General features: G+C 43.9%; 1 protein-coding gene across 1 annotated transcript in view; it reads right to left on the reverse strand.

Annotated features, from left to right (window-relative positions):
* The window catches only part of TADA2A (transcriptional adaptor 2A), a 64,386-nt gene that overhangs the window by 14,255 nt on the left and 30,194 nt on the right, over nucleotides 1–19,937 (reverse strand). The window contains exons 8-10 of the mRNA XM_056126987.1: nucleotides 19,272–19,344; nucleotides 7,585–7,648; nucleotides 5,928–5,971 (exon numbers count right to left, since the gene is read on the reverse strand). Of these exons, the coding sequence (XP_055982962.1) occupies nucleotides 5,928–5,971; nucleotides 7,585–7,648; nucleotides 19,272–19,344 (181 nt within the window). The remainder of the gene's footprint in view (nucleotides 1–5,927; nucleotides 5,972–7,584; nucleotides 7,649–19,271; nucleotides 19,345–19,937) is intronic.

Here is a 19,937-nt window from a genome sequence, read left to right on the forward strand (position 1 = left end):
CTTGCATGGAACCTTCATTTGTTCATTCTCCATATGGATCATTTATACAGGTCTAAGCTGTATTAAGTACCACAATTTAATTTACTGCAAACGATACTGTATTTGGCAACTATCAAAAAGGTCAGTGGTTACCTAAGCTGGGACAGTAAGCATCAGCAATCTTGAGCATCACTATTTACCAAATATATAATAAAAAGAGGCATCAATGAGAAAGATGGGGCGTGACACCTACCAATAATGACAGAGAGTGGAGGGACTGGGAACTCTTGGGATGCTGTTCCTTAGTCATTTCCATCTTTGTTTGTGGGGGTGGGAGGATCACACCCAGTGACGCTTTGGGCTTATGCTTGGTTCTTAGGGATTACTCTTGGGGGGTGCTCGGGGGACCAAATGTGGTGTCAGGGATAAAACTCAGGTCCGTCACACCCAAGGAAAGTGCCCTAATCACTGCACTATTTCTCCAGCCCCAGTCATTCCAATGTATAATCTATAGGAACCAAGCTAGTTTGGTCTACTCAACGATATAAGCTTTTGCTTAAGGACAGTTATTTAAATTGTCTTCCTTCTAAGTTAACCTATTCCCTCGCAGGAAACATTCTTGTCCACAAATTCCAGAGGCTGGCTTGGGACATAGCTCAGAGGTAAAACAAACACTTCCCCTGCATAAGGCCCTGGGTTCAATCCCTAACACCTCAAAGTAAATAAATAAATAAATTCCAGGAACCGGCTTGATGATCAGCCAAAGATTATTTTCACAATAAAGATAAAAAACAAACAAAACCTTAAAAGAGGAATAATAGAAGAATTTATCACTATGGATAAACGGGAGACCAAACACCCCCAAATCCTAAGTATAGACAGAGCTTTAGTCACAAACAACTTCATTACACACTTATTATTAAAGAAATAAAAAGTATGTTAAGATCTAATAATAAAAGATAGTCTAAACATATCATACACATATAAACATAACATATTCTCTATTAAAAAGTGATGTCCTCAGCATTCCATCTCAGAATCGCTCACATCCCCCACTGGACTTATTGTTCCTTTTTTTAACTTATTTTATTTCATGGGCTTTCTCCCTCTGGAGAATTCTTCATTTTCTATTGAGTATGTTGCCTTTTCTTCTCACCTTTAAATAAAATTTTGTTACTTAAAAAAAAAAAGACATCCTCAAAATTCCACAGTAACTTGAACATGTGTAATGAAAAGTCCAAAAAATATAGGACACTCTTACGATCACAACTATATAAAAAGGCATTAATTTCTGTTACTGGATAACACGAGCCCTGGAATGGCACAGTGTCAAACCTAGATGAGGGAGCTGAAATGACAGTACCATGGGTAGGGCGCTTTCCTTGCATGCAAGGGTTTGATCCCCAGCATCCCATATGAATTCCAGAGCACTGACAGGAGTAATCCCTGAACATCGCTGGATGTGAACCAAAACCAAAACCAACAAATACACAAACAATAAAAACCCTATATGAGTTGATAAACAAGGCACATACAGGGGTGGTGAGACAGTACAGGGGTGAAGCATTTCATCTTGCACACCGCCAACCCCCATTTGATCCTCCAGCCCTTCAAGGACTGATCCTTGGGCACAGAGCCAGGAGTAAGCCCAGAGCATTGCCAAGTGTGGTCCCAAGCAGTCCAAAATAAAACCTTAAAATAAAAATAAAGGGACTGGAGTGATAGCAGAGCAGGTAGGGATCTGCCTTGCACGCAGCCAACATGACCAACATAGGTTCGATTCCCAGCACCCCATATGGTCCCCTGAGCACCGCCAGGAACAATTCCTGAGTGCATGAGCCAGAAGTAACTCCTGAGCATCGCCGGGTGTGACCCAAAAAGCAAAAAATAAATAAATAAATAAATAAATAAAATAAATAAAAATAAAAACCGAGGACATGAACAATAACCATTAGGTATTTTCACAAGACAGTTATGGGGTTGGGAGATAGCACAGGGCTAAGACACGTGGTCCTGCATGAGGCCAACCCTGACTGATTCCCCTGCATCACCTTGGTTCCCCTGAGCACAGCTGGGGGTCAGCTTCTGAGGACCACTGGGTGTGGACCAAACCCCTTCCACTCCAAAAAAAAAAAAAAAGAGTATTTTGACAACGTACTATCACAAACATTTTTACAAATATTAGTTATTATGAGATGTTTCAGTTTTTTTTTGGGGGGGGTGAGGGGAGCAGGGTTCAAGCTGGTGGAGCAAGTGGCTGTTGCTATGCTCACAGCTCGGGGGACCATGTGGTGCCAGGGATCAAACCTGTAGCTTCCGCGCGCGAAGCACATGCTCTAGCCCTGTGAGCCATCTCCCTGTCCTTCAAAGATCATTCTTGTTTGCTAATGGAAATCTACTTTTTTGATTGTTTTGTTTTTGTGGTTTTTAGGCCATACCTGGTAATGCTCAGGATCACTCCTGGTGGGGCGTAAAGGTAAAGGTAAAGGTAAAGGCCCTCCCGTTGTTCGTCGATTTGCTCGAGCGGGCCCAGTAATGTTTCCATTGGAGACTTTGTCGTTACTGTGTTTGGCATATCGAAAACGTCAGGGGAGCTTGCCAGGCTCTGCCGTGCGGGCGAGATACTCTCGGTAGCTTGCCGGGCTCTCCGAGAGGGGTGGAGGAATCGAACTCGGGTCCGCCATGTTGGCTGCGTGCAAGGCAAACGCCTTACTGCTGTGCTATCGCTAGGGGACTATATTGGGGTGCTGGGAATCAAACCCAGGCAAACTCCCTACCTGCTGTACTATCACTCCAGCTACGTATTTGCTTTATTTTGGGACCACACCCAAAACTTACTCCTGGCTTTGTGCTCAGGGATCACTTCTGGTAAAGATTGGAAAACCACATGGAGTGCTAGGAATAGAACCTGGGCTGGCTGCATGCAAGCAAAAGCATTACCTGCTGTACTACATTATAGTTAGAAGTAGAAGAAGAACAAGATTTTGTCTAGTCTAGACAATTCCAATATATAAGATTTTAAAGTTAGCATTCATTGAAAATTCAGAAGTTTATTATCAACATCACATAATGTTAAATGTCATTTAATTTGCCCGTTACCATAAGAAATAAATTTCTAATTTTTCTATAAAGATATCTGTAAAATTTTGGGAGCTGGAGCAATAGTACAGCGGGTAGGGCGTTTGCCTTGCACGCGGTTGACCCGGGTTTGATTCCCAGAATCCCATATGGTCCCCTGAACATGGCCAGGAGTAATTTCTGAGTGCAGAGTCAGGAGTAACCCCTGAGCATCACTGAGTGTGAACCAAAAAAGGAAAAAAAAAAGATATTTGTGAAATTTCATAATGAAGTTTATATCATGCTTAACAAATGATTCTAGGTGTTCTAATGATCCACTATTATTCACATAATTTTTTTTTTTTTGCTTTTTATTTTTCAGTACTGTTGCACTGTCCTCCTGTTGTTTATCTGTTTGCTTGAGCAGGCACCAGTAACGTCTCTACTATGAGACTTGTTTCTGTTTTTGGCATATCGAATATGCCACGGGGAGCTTGCCAGGGTCTGCCAGGCTCGAGCAGGATACTCTTCTAAGCTTGCCAGGCTCTCCGAGAGGGATGGAGCGATAGCACAGCGGGTAGGGCATTTGCCTTGCATGTGACTGACCCGGGTTCGATTCCTCGGTCCCTCTCAGAGAGCCCGGCAAGCTACTGAGAGTATCCTGCCCACATGGCAGAGCCTGGCAAGCTCCCTGTGGTATATTTAATATGCCAAAAACAGTAACAAGTCTCACAATGGAGATGTTACTAGTGCCCGCTCGAACAAATCGATGAACAAAGAGAGGACAGTGCTACAGTGCTTTTAATTTTTAATGTAAATGAAAGCCACAACTGTTGATTGAACTCTAGAATAAAAACTGATTAGATAACAAAGCTCCAACTCAGTAAGTTTAAAAATCAATTTTTTATGTTTTTTGCTTTTTGGGTCACACCCGGCCACGCACAGGGGTTACTCCTGGTTCTGCACTCAGGAATTTCTCCTGGCAGTGCTTGGGGACCATATGGGATGCTGGGAATAGAACCTGGGTTGGCCGCATGCAAGGCAAACGCCCTTCCTGCTGTGCTATCACTCTAGCCCCTAAAAATCATTTTTTTTTTCTTTTTGGGTCACACCTGGCATTGCACAGGGGTTACTCCTGGCTCTGCACTCAGGAATTACTCCTGGCGGTGCTCAGGGAACCATATGGGATGCTGGGAATCGAACCCGGGTTGGCCGCGTGCAAGGCAAACGCCCTACCCTTTGTGCTATTGCTCCAGCCCCAAAAATCAATTTTTTAAATATGAAAACTGTTAAGAGTTTACCATTGGATGGCTAAGATTTTGTTTTAGGATTTACTAAGCTGTATGTTGCTAGTTCTAATTGGTGCCAATAATAATTTTATTATTCATATAATTTTTAAAGACATTCTCAGGAAACATTAAGTATCTATTAATGCTCTCGACTCTCTTCACATATCAGGATTTCCCTGACTCTTCTGCAGAGGTGAGGGGGACTGTGTCACACCCGGCAATGCTCAGGGGCTACTCCTGGTTATGTGCTCAGGTGTCATTCCTGGTGGTATTTGGGGAACCATGTGCAACCCTGGGGCTTGAACCTGGGGCAACAGCATGTTTGAAAAGTTCCTTAACCACCATCTCTCTGCACCTGAAGCCTCCTTGTTTTTTCTTTTCAGGATACCCGGTGGGGATGCGCAGAGGCACTGCCCAGCAGTGTCCCCACCATGTAATCAGCCCACTGAGTCACCTCTGTGGCCCATCTGGAAGTCTTTAAAAAAAACCAAAACCAAAACAGGCCCAGGAAGGGAGCTCAAAGGGCTGTAGCACCTGCATTCCACACAGAAGGCTCAGGTTCTAGCCATGACCCGGACCATATGGTAACCTGTCACTGTCACTGTCCTCCTGTTGTTCATCGATTTGATTGAGCGGGCCCAGTAACTTCTCCATTGTGACAAGTGTTACTGTGTTTGGCATATCGAATACGTCATGGGTGGCTTGCCAGGCTTTGCCGTGAGGGCGAGATACTCTCAGCAGCTTGCCGGGCTCTCCGAGGGGGGCGGAGGAATCGAACTCGGGTCGGCCATGTTGGCCGCTTGCAAGGCAAACGCCCTACCCGCTGTGCTATCGCTCCAGCATGGTAACCTAAAAAAACCAATAAAGTGATTCCTAAGCAACACACTGGGAGTAGTCCCTGAGCACAACTAGATGTGGCCCCAAGCTCAAAAGTAAGTAAGTAAATAAAAAAATAAATACATGAAAAGGGGTCAGAGACAAAGTACAGGGGTGACACTTGCTCTGCAGGTAGAAGACCTGGGTTCCATCCCCAGCGCCACCTATGGTCCCCTGAGCACTGCCAGGAATGACCCCTGAGCATAGCCAGGTATGGTCCCAAATAACACCCCCCCCAAAAAAAACCCAAAAAATAAATTCAAATGTAGATATTTCAACTCTATCCCCAGAGATAATGATTTAATCAGTTAACACCCCAGGATCAGAACTTTATTTTATTTATTTATTTGCTTTTTGGGTCACACCCGGTGACGCACAGGGGTTACTCCTGGCTCTGCACTCAGGAATTACTCCTGGCGGTGCTCAGGGGACCATAGGGGACGTTGGGAATCGAACCCGGGTTGGCTGAGTGGAAGGCAAATGCCCTACCCTCTATGCTGTTGCTCCAGCCCCTAGCATCAGAATTTTAAATGTTAGCCAGGTGACATTAAAATGAATTTGGCTTACGAACTACAGCAATAATGACTGTCAAAAACTATTCAGTGAAAGTGTAAAACTATATTCCCAAAACATGGAGTGTTGTAAGCAAAAGAAAACCAATAAATCAAAATGATTAAAAAATGCTGGAAGAAAAATTTAAGTACAAAGAATATAGCTGATACTTACACTGAAACTTTCTAAGGTTGATCAATCCATGGTCTCGAATAATTCTAGAAAAAAAAATCACAGTTATCTGTTTATTACAATTAGCTTCGTATTTCGTAATGTCTTCCACAAGCTGCTTTACCAGGCCCGGAGCCTTGCCATCTGCTTTGCCACTCAAGACACATCTCTGGTCTCACAGGCAAGTTATTCTTTTGTTTGTTTCTGGGCCACACCTGGCGGTGTTCCAGGCTTACTTCTGGCTCTGCACTCAGGGATCAGTCCTTGCCGACTCAGGTGACTATATAGTGTGGCTGAGGATCAAACCTCAGTTGGCTATGTGCAAGATGAGCACCCCACCTGCTGTACTCTCTCGCTAGTCCCTCCACAGCAGTTTTTATTAGATATCGGAGGCACTTTGAGGGGAAATACTGGTCTGAAGAAGTCACCACCCACAAACTGTGGCGGGCGCGCAAGTCACGAACCTAATTTTCAGCTGTCAAGCACCACACATTTTGTTCTCCTTGTGCACAGCTCTCAGAATTTGCTGGGTGAATGAATAAGTTGATGAGAACACACAAATACTAAAAAAACACATGTCGGCTGCTTAAGATGAAACAGAAGGGAATGTGTTCCTATGTCATAGAAATTAATCTATTCAGTTTAGGAAAATGATAAAATTGAGACCTGCAGTTTAAGAGAAATCTGTTAACGATAAAAGGGCAGCATAATCACACATTCAACACTTACAACTACACATTCATAATACGCTTTGAAGCCATTTGAAAAAAAAAATCGCACATACTTAATGAAAAGGCAACACAAAGTATAAGTTCTGGGGGTGGAGAAATAGTACAGTGGGTAGGGTGTGGCCTTGCACGCAGCTGATCTGGTTTCAGTCCCTGGCACCACATCTGGTCCCCTACTTTGGCCGGAGTGATCTCTGAGCACAGAACCAGGAATAAACCGTGAACACAGCTGGATGTGGGTCAAAAAACAAACAAACCAAACCAAAACCTCTAATATCAACTTCCAGTCCCTTCTTTTTATTCTCGAGAGAGCAGTCTCAAACTGGAAAAATGTCCCCTTTGCACCCCTCATAATCTAAGTGTATACCCTTCTCTGAACTGATACAGTCTTTGCCAGGGTCTGAGATCCATCTCAGTATATATTTGTTTGGAATTTTTAAGAAATTATTTTAGATGAAACACTTGTTACAGAAAATGTGAGATGATATGAACCACAGAATCTCAATTCTTAAAAAAATGTGGCACGGGGCACAGAGAGAGAGTACAGGAGCGAAAGTGCTTGCCTTACACGCGGCCAACCCCAGTTTGATCCCTGACACTGTATATGGTTCCATGGGTATCACCAGAGGAGAACCCTGAGCAGAGCTAGTAATAGGTCCTGAGCACCACTCCAACCCTCAAAAGTGAGACTGGGGGATCACAGCCCATTGGTAGAGTGCCTATTTTGCAAGTATAAGGTTCTGGATTCAATTCCGAGAACCTCACATACACAAAGTGGACATATAATTCCCACTAGATGGAAAAATGGAATCCAAGGAGGGTAAGTATCTTCCACAAGAGCACAAGATATGCCACAAGCAGAATGTTCTTATGAACTATATGTGGTCAAAAATCCAAAACTGAAAGAAAGCAGAATGGTTTTCTATACTTACTTTTTCCGCCTCTGTCTCTCCTTTAACCGGGAATGATAGATATCTACTACAGCCATCTTCAGAGCTACAAGCAAACAGAATCAGATGAATAAGTAGAACAGCAAATATGAATAAAACCAGAAGAAAAATAACTTTCACCCAAACTGTTCTAAATTTTGAACCTTATTCCATACTCACGTAGGTCCAGAAAATTTGTTTTTTTGTTTGGTTTTGGGGTCAAACCCGCTGTGCTCAGAGCTTACTCCTAGCTCTGTGCTCAGGGATCACTCCTGTAGGGCTTGGGGAACCATATAGACTGTTCAGGATTGAGCTTGGGTTGGACACATGCAAGGCAAGCGCCCTATCTCTCTAGCCCCACAAATTTGTATTTCTGGATATAAAATCTCAGAATACTCAGTTTCATATCAGCAAGTTACAGTGAAGTTCTTTTCCTATATATGTACCCCTCATCCTGCAGACAATATTTTTTACCCTTTTCTTCTATCTCTTTCAGCTGTCAGGATTACTGACTTTCAAAGGACAATTCAGTCAGCAGTCTGAACTCTGTAATTAATACATCTGCTAAGGTAGCCATTAAAGTGAACTGTGATCGTAACTGTACAAGAGTAAGCTTAGTAGACAATGTCAAGACAAGACTGATGTGAATAGAGGGTGGCACAGACATTTCTCCCATTGATACCTTAGGAGAAATCAGCTTGTGGGGGGCGGGGGGCAGCAGCTAACAACCATCTAGGGAACAGTTTGGTATCTGGTAGTGGTAAGTTTCAATTAGTCTAAGAAATTCCCAAGCTGCGCGTGCTTGGCTGTCCATGTCCTGATCCTTTCCTGGTTACAGTCTCACAGTAAAGACATGGCAAAGAACCATGGCTGGGGGTAGGGGGGTGGGTGCAGGGTGGGGGTTAGAACTGGATTCCAGGCAACGAATGACATGGTCCCCAAGTGTAGTGCCGGGGCAAATCCTGAGCCCTAACCTCAAGCACTGCAGGTATGGTCCAGAGAGGAGGAGGAGGAGGAGGAAGGAGAGAGAGAGAGAGAAAGAGAGAGAGAGAGAGAGAGAGAGAGAGAGAGAGAGAGAGAGAGAGAGAGAGAGGTCACCCCTGAGAACAGAGCCAGAAATAACCCCCGAACACCACCAGGGATGGCCCAATCTCCCACCCCCCCACCTGTAGAAGTCACTTTCATGTGAGCAGCAAGAGTTGAACAATGTATAATCCCACTGCATTGTCAATATGGTAGCCTTGGAATGATATAGAAATAAATTCTAGATGCTCCACTCTAACTCATCACTATGCATCTCAATTGCTATCTGTCTTTAAGATATCTAAGATGAGAAGAAAGAAATACCCAAATTTAAAAATGCTGGGCATTAGAAATGGCATTTTGAGAAACTAATCTTAAAAAGAATGGTGATCGCTCAATCTTCTTAGGGGGGGACCAGTCTATAGGCTGAAAACTCTGGGGTCTTCTTGGAATGGGGGCGGGCTATCTCCCCAATCAGGAAAGCGAGCGGTCGCCACCCACACCTACTGTCTTGTCAGCAGAGAAATGGCCCAGCTCCACAACTAATCTCTAAAAGAATTGATGCCGCTGACTTCCCAGGTAGACTGGTCTGGGCTGAGGACTCTGGGGCCCTCTCGAAATGGGGGCGGGCAGATTTCCCTTTCAGTCGGAAGACACAGCCCCCCATAGCCATTCCCAACACCCTCCAACACAGAAACAGCCCAGCTCCACAACTGAACCTCATCAAACTGCCAAGCCACCAAACTTTCAGATCTATAGCTTCTGTACCGTATGGCTGCATTCGCATCCCAAATTTCATGGTACTGTCAGCCCAGTAGGACCACAGCAAAGCTGATGGAAAAGTTGCACTGAAGACCACCAAGACCACTAAACAGTAACAAGGCTCGACTAGCACGAACTAGACCAGGAGATCCCCAGACAATGACTTTAGGAACACCACTGTGAGATCTATTATCACAAAGTGACTCTTATTAATCTAAGTTTCGATAATTTGTATTTGTGTTATGACAAACAATACGAAGTAAATTTGTTTGTGCCTACAAGGGGAGCAGCCTGGGGTGGTAGGTGGGAAACTTGGGACGTTATTGGAGGGAAAATAACACTGGTGGTGGGACTGGTGTTGGAACATTTAATACCTGAAACAATTGTATTATGAACAACTTGGTAAATCACATCATATAATAACAAATTTTTTAAAATTCTAAAGTAAAATGCTGGGTGAGGGATCAGAGCAGTAGTACAGTAAAAAGGGCACTTGCCTTGCACGTGGCCAACCCAGGTTTGATCCCTGGCACTACATATGTTCCCTGATCCCATCCGGAGAGATCCTTAAGCTCAGAATCAGGAATAAGCCCTGAGCACTGCCAGGTATGGCCCAAAATACAATAAATAAACTGATACATAAAACAAAATACTAGGCAAACAGCAAAAGTACTAATTCTGTACAAATCCTGGAAAATGACCTACAAAACTTTTCCACCTTGGGGCTGAAATATACATAACCTATATTTTAGCTAGATGATCTTAAAGGGCAAGTGAATATAACACTTTTAAAAGTTTAAGTACTGGGCTGGCAGGGCAGTCCACATGCTTTGTGTACAGAAGACCCAGGTTTGATCCCTGGCACTGCACTGTCCCCCGAGAACTGCCAGAAATAACAAGCCTGGAGCAACAAGCAACAAGAGCAACAAGCCTCTGAGCACTGCTGGATAAAACAAAAATAAGAAAAAGAAAAAAAAAATTAACCACCATGAGTGACAATGATTGTATTTTTGGTTCTATACCCAATAGTGTTCAGGAACTACTCTTGTCTCTGTGTTCAGGGCTTGCTCCTGACAGCAAGTGCTCAGGAGACCATGTGGTGCCGGGAATTGAACCAAGGTCTCCTGGATACAAAGCTCATGCTCCATCCAGTCTGTTATATTATCTTCTGTCTCCCACCATGAATTACCTTTAGAATTCCCCTTCCTACTTTTTCTGTTGTTATGATGAACAAGTGTTGCAAACACATGGTTGTGTTGCTTTTACACTAGGCTGCAATGCTTGCACACATACTTGATGGCAGTGTGCTGGGGCTCACACACTTCAGTGTGGCCTCATGGACCTCAAAGCAGAACCCCAGGGGAACAAGTTCCAACCTCAGTGTACATGGGGTGGTGCCAGGTATTCAACTAAAGGCCTCAAACTTACAATGCAGGTACCACTGAGCCAGCCCTGAGTCCCCTCGAATAAATTTTGGGGGGTTAATTTCTAATAAGTTAAAAGATGTGACCATTATTGTGTGTGAGGGAGGAGGGGCAGGGGCTGGGCCAGCTGGTGGTGCTCAGAGGACCATATGTGGTGCCAGGTTGGGTCTGCGATGAGCATCATGCACAGCAAGTGTCCTAACCGTTGTACTATCTCTCTCCACCCCAAGTTCAGAAATGTGAATAACATTGTTCCAATTTACCTCAACACTACTTGCATTAGTTGATCCATGTAAATGCACACAGCCCACCACTGTTCTGCAATAAAACTGCTTAATACTCTGCTGATGGAAATGAGCACTGCATGCCTATGTGATCATCACAGAAGGCAGAGAGAGGAAGGAGTGGACCACTAACATCCAGTATAACCGAAAGACATGAACTCTTTGTTTTGGGGCCACACCTGGCAGTACTCAGGGCTTATTCCTGGTTCTGTGCTCAGTGATCACTTCTGGTGGTGCTTGGGAGATCAAATGCAGTGCCAGAAATGAACTGAGGTCAGCCATGTGCAAGGCCCTACACACTGTACTATCTCTTCAGCCGCTACAATTTCTTTTGAGAAATACAATTAGGAAGCCAACAGTTCAAGATAGAAAGAGAAGCAAATTCAATGGCTAATAGCTAAAATACACCAAAGACTTATCAAGCCCCATGCTCTTTACACACCCTCTTTCACTTACCCATCCAATAAGAGTTCAACAGGAAAGGAAATCCTTAAAGATCAAGCAAAAATTACTGCCAATTTTGACAAAATATTTCTCCAACTGCTCCAAAACACTAACTTATCATGCTGTTTCCTGATATTTGTGTGGGGATGGTTTAATTAAAGCATAAAAACACTAACAAGAAAGTGTTACCAAAAACAAACTATGAATAAATACTGCAGGTCACACTCTCTAATCATTTCAGTCATTCAGACTTGTACAACTGGCCTGGAAAACAGTGGGAAGGGAAGGCGCACCCTGAAGCAAATATAAGAGCCAGAGTTCTACAGGGGAAAAGAAAAGTCGAGTCCGAGTCTCTTTCTTTTTTAAAAAGGGGCACTCAGAGAACTGCTGCTGATTATACAGTCTCCAAGCAAGAAGACCAGGAGGACCAGAGGACATCAGGCAGAAGAGAAATGTGAAGGCAAACACTGCCGGAGTGAGTTTCCATTCTACTTAAAACGACTAGAGGTTCTGTTAGACACACACACACACACACACACACACACGAGGTTCTGTCAGACACACACACACACAAGGTTCTGTCAGACAGACAGACACACACACACACACACACACACAACAACAACCATAACCTAACCATTCACTCAGCCCTTGAAACTCAACTTTGGGAGAGGAAAGGATTCCAGGTGGTGACACTGGAGACGGATTACCACGTTCCCAATGGTTCCCCTTAAAATATTTTCAGAAGTGGGCAGAAGTCAGAGGCAGATCCTTCCCACTGCAATGTATTTCTAACATTGTTCAAAATAGCTGGCAACATGTTTCTGTTTTCCTGACAGAAGGCACTTACTGCTTGCTTGGCAAGAATACCAACTCTTCACTGCAGGGAAACCGATCAAAATCCTGCTGCGGCCACACAAGCAGAAATACTTGTGTGACTCAGGTATTTCCCAGAAGCAAAGCTATCATTTCTTCCCAAGATTTTGGCCAAGATTTATACCATTTAGTTTTGTGAAGAAAAGATCAACCAAGTGAGCTAACTGGAAGCTTTAGGCAAGTTAACATTTCTGTGAAATTCCCTAAATGTGAAATGAGAAAGGTTGTTTCCACTTCTTAGGTTAAGAAAATGACTCTGTGACTCCTCTGTGTGTGTGTGTGTGTGTGTGTGTGTGTGTGTGTTTACGTGCCTGTGTGCAAGCAGAGACAAGCCTTGGACATGGTAGAGAGGCTGGTGGAGGATCTGGTGGTGGAATTTTTGTGGGTTCAATACTGTCAAACACAGTGCAAAAGTTAAAAAAGAACATTTTTTTTTTTTTTTTTTGCTTTTTGGGTCACACCTGGCGATGCTCAGGAGTTACTCCTGGCTCTGCACTCAGGAATCTTGGCGGTGCTTGGGGGACCATATGGGATGCTGGAAATTAAACCCGGGTCAGCTGCGTGCAAGGCAAATAAATGCCCTAACCGCTGTGCTATTGCTCCAGCCCCAAAAACATAAAAATTTTAAAAAAAGAAAAATTACAGAAGAAAACAGCATAAAATGTAAGCACCTCCCACCACCACCAAAATAAAACAGCAGGGGACCAGGGATGTAGCTCAATGATAGCTAACGTATAGTCCTGGCAACAAAAGCAAACAAAAGAGAGAACACCCACATCTCATGGTGTTTCACTAATAAAAAAAAGAGAGAGAGAGAGAGAGAGAGAGAGAGAGAGAGAGAGAGAACAGAGGGGAATGCCCTGCCACAGAGGCAGGGTGGGATGGGGGGGGAGATGGGATACTGGGATCCATGGTGGTGAGAAAGGGCACTGGTGGAGGGATGGGTGTTTGATCGTTGTGTAATTGAAACCCAAGCACAAAATTTGTAAGTCCACAATTGTACCTCATGGTGTCTCACTAGTTAAAAAAAATAAGCAAACAAAAACCAGAAGCAAAAGTATGAGGTTGTAAAGACAGTGAAGAGAGCAGAGACTCAGGAGCCAGCAGTCAGGGTCATGTCTCATGTCACCTTGAGGTCATATCCCCTCAGGCAGAGTACTCGATGCTTCCACTCCCTCTATAATGAGGATAGTTTCTCACTCAGAAAGCTTTGTGAGGGTGGGACACGCGCTTATCCCTGAAGAGTCTAGAAGGGTTCCGGGAGGCTGGGGGGATGGTTCAAGTGGTGGAACATGTATTTGGCATGAACAAGGCCCTGAGCTTCATCTCCGGTATCGCAAGGCCTTGTGAGCAAAACCAGGTGAGTCCCTGGTGGCCTCCATGGTCTCAAAAGGTGTGACCGACCCCTCTTAAAAAAAAAAAATGTCATGAGTAAGCCCTGAACACAGTCAGGTGGGGCCCCCAAACAAAACTAAGTACCTGGCCAACAATGTTAAGTGTTAGGTCCTATATATATAGTAGTGGGGTGGCGAAGGTACTCAGATAGTGTCTGCCCTGCAGATGTAAGGCTGCACACTCCACCCTGACACTGCTCTGTGTATCAAGTTTGACTCTCCTGGCATGGCTGTCTGTAATCCTGAGTGCCACCACCACTAAAAGTGTATAATGAGGGGCTGGAGGGACAGTAGAGTGAATGGGGCCCTTGGCATGCATGTGATTGACCCATGTTTGGACCCCAGCACATCAGATGGTCCCTGAGTCCTATCAGGAGTGAATCCTGAGCACAGACAAGTGTAGCTAAAAAAAAAAAACAAAAATAAAAGTGTGCAATCACTTAGCTCCAACATACCACAACCTAGTATGCAATTTCTAGAAAATGGAGAAAGAAAGAGAGAGAGAGAGAGAGAGAGAGAGAGAGAGAGAGAGAGAGAGAGAGTGTGTGAGATTGCTCCCCACATCATGACAACAAAGGAAAAAGTAATAGAAATAAAACAAAGGGAGAAAAAACTGTTCAGATGTGCAACACTAAAGATAAAACACAAACTCACTACATGGAAAGAAGCTCACAATTCCTTGCTTGCCTGGATTAGAAGACAGTGGTGCATCGGTGCTGCATCAGAGTTGCAGAACCTGTAAAAATCTGGACAAGGGAGGCCCAAAGTCCCTCAGGTCAAGGGAATTAAGTCACTTGTCTGTACTGAGGTCCCGTATGTCATTGTGGAATTGTGTGTAAACATACCATGGCACAGAAGAGAACCAAGTTAGGAGCCTTTGGCACCTCTTTCTGCTTAGTTTAATAAAATAGGAGCAAGTGTCTTTTCCTTATTTTCTTCCACAGGCACTGCTTCACCAACAGCACCCTTTTCTAGAGCACAAGAGCTAAGCCTTCTGGTATGACTGGAATGCAATTATTCTTCCATTGTGTCCCAGAGCTCTATACTAGACCAGTCAGACCCATTTTATTAGACAAACTCCATGAATCAAAGTACGCCTTTCGGTGAGGAGCCAGGGTTGGTGACATCAGCTGATCTTGATGTCTTGGTCTGGAACACCAAACCCGGCCAACACACAGTGTGCTTCCTCCCAGCAGTCATAAATGAAGGCACATGAAAAGAATGTGGTTAATGTTCAGTGGAATTAGGAGTGTAATGGCATAATGGAATAATGGAATGGTAATAACACCAATCAGAATTATGTGCCGTCTCTCGTGGACACATTCGTACTCTCTGACTAATCAGGAAGGCCCCTTCTTTACTGACAGGGGACAGAAGCAACCATGATCCAAATTCCAAGGACTTGCCCAAGAAGAACACACAGTGACTAAGAAGCAATGCTGAGGCTATGTGTCCAGCAGGGCAGTCTGTGTGCTTAGAAAGCCCATCCTCCTTCCTCCTGGGTCTCTGTGGGATCCAGGCCCCTCTGCTCAGGTACCCTGTGCTTAAGAGCACTGGGCCCCGGAACCATGGGTCAGACTACAAGAGCTTAGCCATACACAGGCATCCCTGGGTGGCATCAGGAAGTCAGACGTCCCTTGATCTCTTAGGGCTGCCAAAGCTCTTTGAAGTGTTCTCACTTTTTACAAGGGACCAGTTAAACATTTTATAGCTTGCTACCAGACAGGGAAGGAAGGAGGAGACAGGGATTATTACATGCATCTTATAAACCAGTAACTGTTGCTCTGGATCTACTTCAAATGAATTAGAATCAAGTAAAAACTGCAGAAAGAGCACAAATAACTATCATATGTTATAGGTCTGAAATACTAATTTACATAAAGCTTACAAGTGTCTTAAAAATTTTTTGGGGGGTTACACCTGACAATGCTTGGGGGTTACTCCTGACTGTACTCAGGAAATACTCCTAGTGGGGATTGGGGGACCATATGGGGTACTGGAGATCAAACCTGGGTTGGTCACATGCAAGGCAAGTGACAAATGCAGCGCCTTATCTGTTGTACTATATCTCATAAATGTTTCTGATTTTCCCTTTTGCTCCCACTTAATTATAAAAAGGATCACAGGTGTACTAGAAGAAATGCAAATTCTACTTTACAAAGAATGAAGAACAAAATCAAATACTAACAATTAAGTATTGTTAGTATTTTGAGGCTTATGAAAGAACACCATGGTACCACATGCAGTTCCCTGAACACTGCCAAGAGTGATTCCCTGAGCACAGAGCCAGGAGTAAGCCCTGAGCACAGCCAAATATGACCCAAAAGCAAAACCAAAAAGGAATCCCTTGAATTAGGGTCTGTAGAAGTGATTCAGAAATTTACCTTCTTGGTCAAGCCATTACTACAGTACTTTGAAAAGTACTGTATTTAGGAATAGTATCTAAGAGGATATGTGGAGGGACCACTGTGATAGTATAGCAGATAAGGCACTTGCCTTATATGAGGCTGGCCCAGGTTTGATCCCTTGTACCCCATATAGTTCCCTGAGCTCATTAGAAGTGATCCCTGAGTAGAGTTAAAAGTAAGCCCTGAGCACCTCTGGTGTGGCCCAAAATTCAAACCAAAATAACAATAATAAAAACCTTTGGGGGCCAGAGAGATAGTACACCTGGCAGGGCACTTGCCTTGCATGTCCCTGCCCTGGGTTTGACCCCCAGTACCCTTATGATCCCCCAAACACAGTCAGGAGTGATCCCTGAACACAGAGCCAGGAGAAGTTAGCCCTGAGCACTGCTGGGTGTGGTCCAAATTCCTCCTCCCTCCCAGCCCGCCAAAAAGGTTACTTATAAAGCTGTTCTTTTTGCATTCTCGGTAAGAAAAACTCAAGCCCCCAAACAAGAGCACTTTAATGAGAGCTGGTGTGATCGAGGAGAGATCCTGAATACTGCACACTCCTTCAAGGGAACAACATGCGGGAGAAAAGATGGTAACATGAGTTGCCATGCTGTAGAGAAGAGATTGACATGGAAGACGGAACAAGCACAAAGGGCTGAGTGAGAGCTAAAGTAGTTTGCTCTCATCTTTCCTCTTTTAGTTCAATCTGCGTCACTTTGACTTTCCTCAACGTTGTGTGGGAGAAAAGAGGAGGAATAAAATTTTGCAAAGGAAACTGCCTAAGAAATATCAGAGAAAAAACATTCTGAAGGCCAAACTCCTATAAGCCTCTTTCTGGGTCCGAAATCTGATAACAAACACCTAGCCAGTCTTCTATGGAAAGACTCAAATGCCCCTACTAGTGACACAGTACTAATTAATGTAACATAAAAGTCAGTCCTTCTCTATTCACAAACTCATATGGATCATATTTCTGAAATCACCTAAAGGTTTCACTTGCCGGTCTTCCCTGAGATTGGGAGTTAAGATTCTGTTTGGAGATTACAGACTGCAAGGGAGAATTATTTATCTATTGCATCATATTCAATTCTGGGTAGAAATGAAAGAGAAGATTGGGAATTACTGACATATGTAGCTACCTGATAATGAAAAAAAGGGGGTGGGGTGGAAGAGATTCCACAAAGGTCTAGCCATCTTCTTGTAAAAGACCTGAGCATGAGCCACTTAAGTTTAAACAAAGAGCGGAAGTAAGTTCATAGAGTGCTGACTCTTAGATGAGATCTAAATTGCTAAAAATTCAACAGTTCTGAGAAAGCAGGCAGTTCCCAAGCTGGTTCTATGAAATTCTTATATACACTTCCATTCTTCTGTTCTGCTATGGGAAATTTGGGGTAACACATTATAATAAACATTTAGTGTCAGAGTTGCTATTTTCTGCTTGTTTGGGGACCACACCGGCCGTGCTCAGGGGTCACTCCCAGCTGTGCCCCATGGACAGCGCTGGGAGCCCTGTGCCCCTGTAGTCCAGTAAGCTGTCTTCTGGCTCCAGTGACTGCTTATGTAAGTTCCCAAGTCTAAGACTCCATTCCTTCTAAAGAGTCACTGAGGGTGACGTCACCCATTAACTTGGACAAAAGAAAGATCACAGTACCAGGATGGAATATTTCCAATAACCATTATAAGAGCAACAGTCTCAGCATCATCACAAGTCATCTTCACTGATCTTTTTTGTTAGGCTCATTAACCCAAGGCTTGTAATAGCTTTTTTGCCTGTGACCCCTTACATAGAGAAATGTTTATATAACCCTTGATGTATAAAATAGTTATAGAAATCAAACATTAACTTGATAATAAATCGTAAAGGAAATTTTTCGGTTTGGGGAGGCAACTGACGATGCTCAAAGGGCCTACTTCCAGCTCTGGGCTTGGAGGCTGCTCCTGGCAGTGCTCAGGGATCATACAGCATCAGGGATCACACCAGTATCTCCTAGAGGACTGGAGCAATAGTGCAGTGGGTAGGGCACTTGCCTTGCCTTTAGCCCACTTGGGTTCAATCCCTGGCACCATATATGGTCCCCTGAGCCCATCTGGAGCAAGTCCTGAGCACCACTGACCATGGCAGAAAAACCAAAAGGAAAAAAGAGGTATGGGGGGACATTCCTGTTCGGGGACTAAGTGGCACCGTGGATCGAACATGGCCCTCCATCATGCAAAGCATGTGCACTAATCCTTTGTCCTATCTCCCCAGCTCCAAGAAATTAATTTTACAAGTTTTTGAAGATTTTTTAAAGACCCCCACAATAGTTAATTGTTTGTATTTAATTTTGTCCTTCATTCTTTGTGAAATAGAATTTACACTTCTTCTGGCCCACTTGTGATTCTTTTTTAATTAAGTGGGAGCAAAAGTTATGGGGTGGAGAGGAAGGGTAAGGGGGAAGGATGGACGTGGGGATGCAAAGTATGCACTCAGTCTGCTGAGGTTCTCTCTTTGACTCCCAAGAGATTTCTTTGGCTTTTCTGTTGTTGTTGTTGTTATATGGCCACACCTGGTGGTTCTCAGGGTCTATTTCTGGCTCTGCACACAGAGATCACTCTTGGCGGGGATCGGGGGAACCATATGGGGTGCTGGGAATTGAATCTGGGTCAACTGCATGCAAGGCAGGAGTCTTACCCAGTCTACTATTGCTCCAGCCCCCACTTTTGTTTTATGCACCACACCCAGGGCGGCTACTCCCAGCACATTGCTCAGGGGACACTCCTAGCAGTGCTCGGGGACATAAGAAACCATGGATCGAATGTGGGCCTCCATCATGCAGAGCACGTGCACTAACCCTTTGACTTATCTCCCCAGCCCCAAGAAATTAATTTTACAAGTTTTTGAAGATTTTTTTAAAGACCCCCACATTATTACCCACGTGAGGTTACAGTTTTAAGACGCCAACATGAGTAAGTTCGGCAACTTAACTACTAGATTTTCAGCCTCATTAAGGCAAGGAGATTCCTTTACTCACCCTTGTATTTCCAGCACCCAACAGTGTCATCATATATTTGCACTCAAGAAAAACATTTGCTGAAATGAAACATTACCATGTAAAATGTCCGAGTCATCTTCAACAAAATCAATGTCTCTCAGGTCCCATTCTGCATAATTGTCAAATTCCTGTTTGAGGAAGAGAATTCCCACCCCAAACCCATCAGCTGTGAGTAATGCCTTATAGCAGCCATGAGTTTGACGCAAACAGAAAACGCAAACACTTGTTTAAAAATACTGAATGGTGCATAAGGCCAGGACACTGCCCAAAGTAGTAAGAAGTCACAGGGACCATCTGAGAGGGTTTTAGGTAGGAGTGACAGCAAAACATGTGAACAGTTCAGGAACAAAGTAAAAAAAAAAATCTATTGTTTTAACATTAGAATGAGTCTATTCATTAAATGTAAGAAAAATCTGACTCACTAGGTCTGAAAGATTTTAGGTGAGAAAACTGACTGCATTAATTTACCTTTTTACTACTTTAGAAGGCATCATTTAGTCAATAATAATATTATTAGCAAAATGCTGACCTGGTATGTGAGCAGCAACAGTACAGTTTGCCAAACATTCAAGTAAAACCCAGGAACATTGCAGTTATGGGTCAGATGGTAAATTGAGAAAAGTTCTGTTGTATTTACATGATGTTTAACTCCATGACTGAAGGAGGAACACGAAGGTATCCGCCCCTCTCGGAGAGCCCGGCAAGTTACCGAGAGTATCTC

The sequence above is a fragment of the Sorex fumeus genome, unplaced genomic scaffold (assembly GCF_029834395.1).
Source record: "Sorex fumeus unplaced genomic scaffold, SorFum_2.1 ptg000063l, whole genome shotgun sequence".
NCBI lineage: Eukaryota > Metazoa > Chordata > Mammalia > Eulipotyphla > Soricidae > Sorex > Sorex fumeus.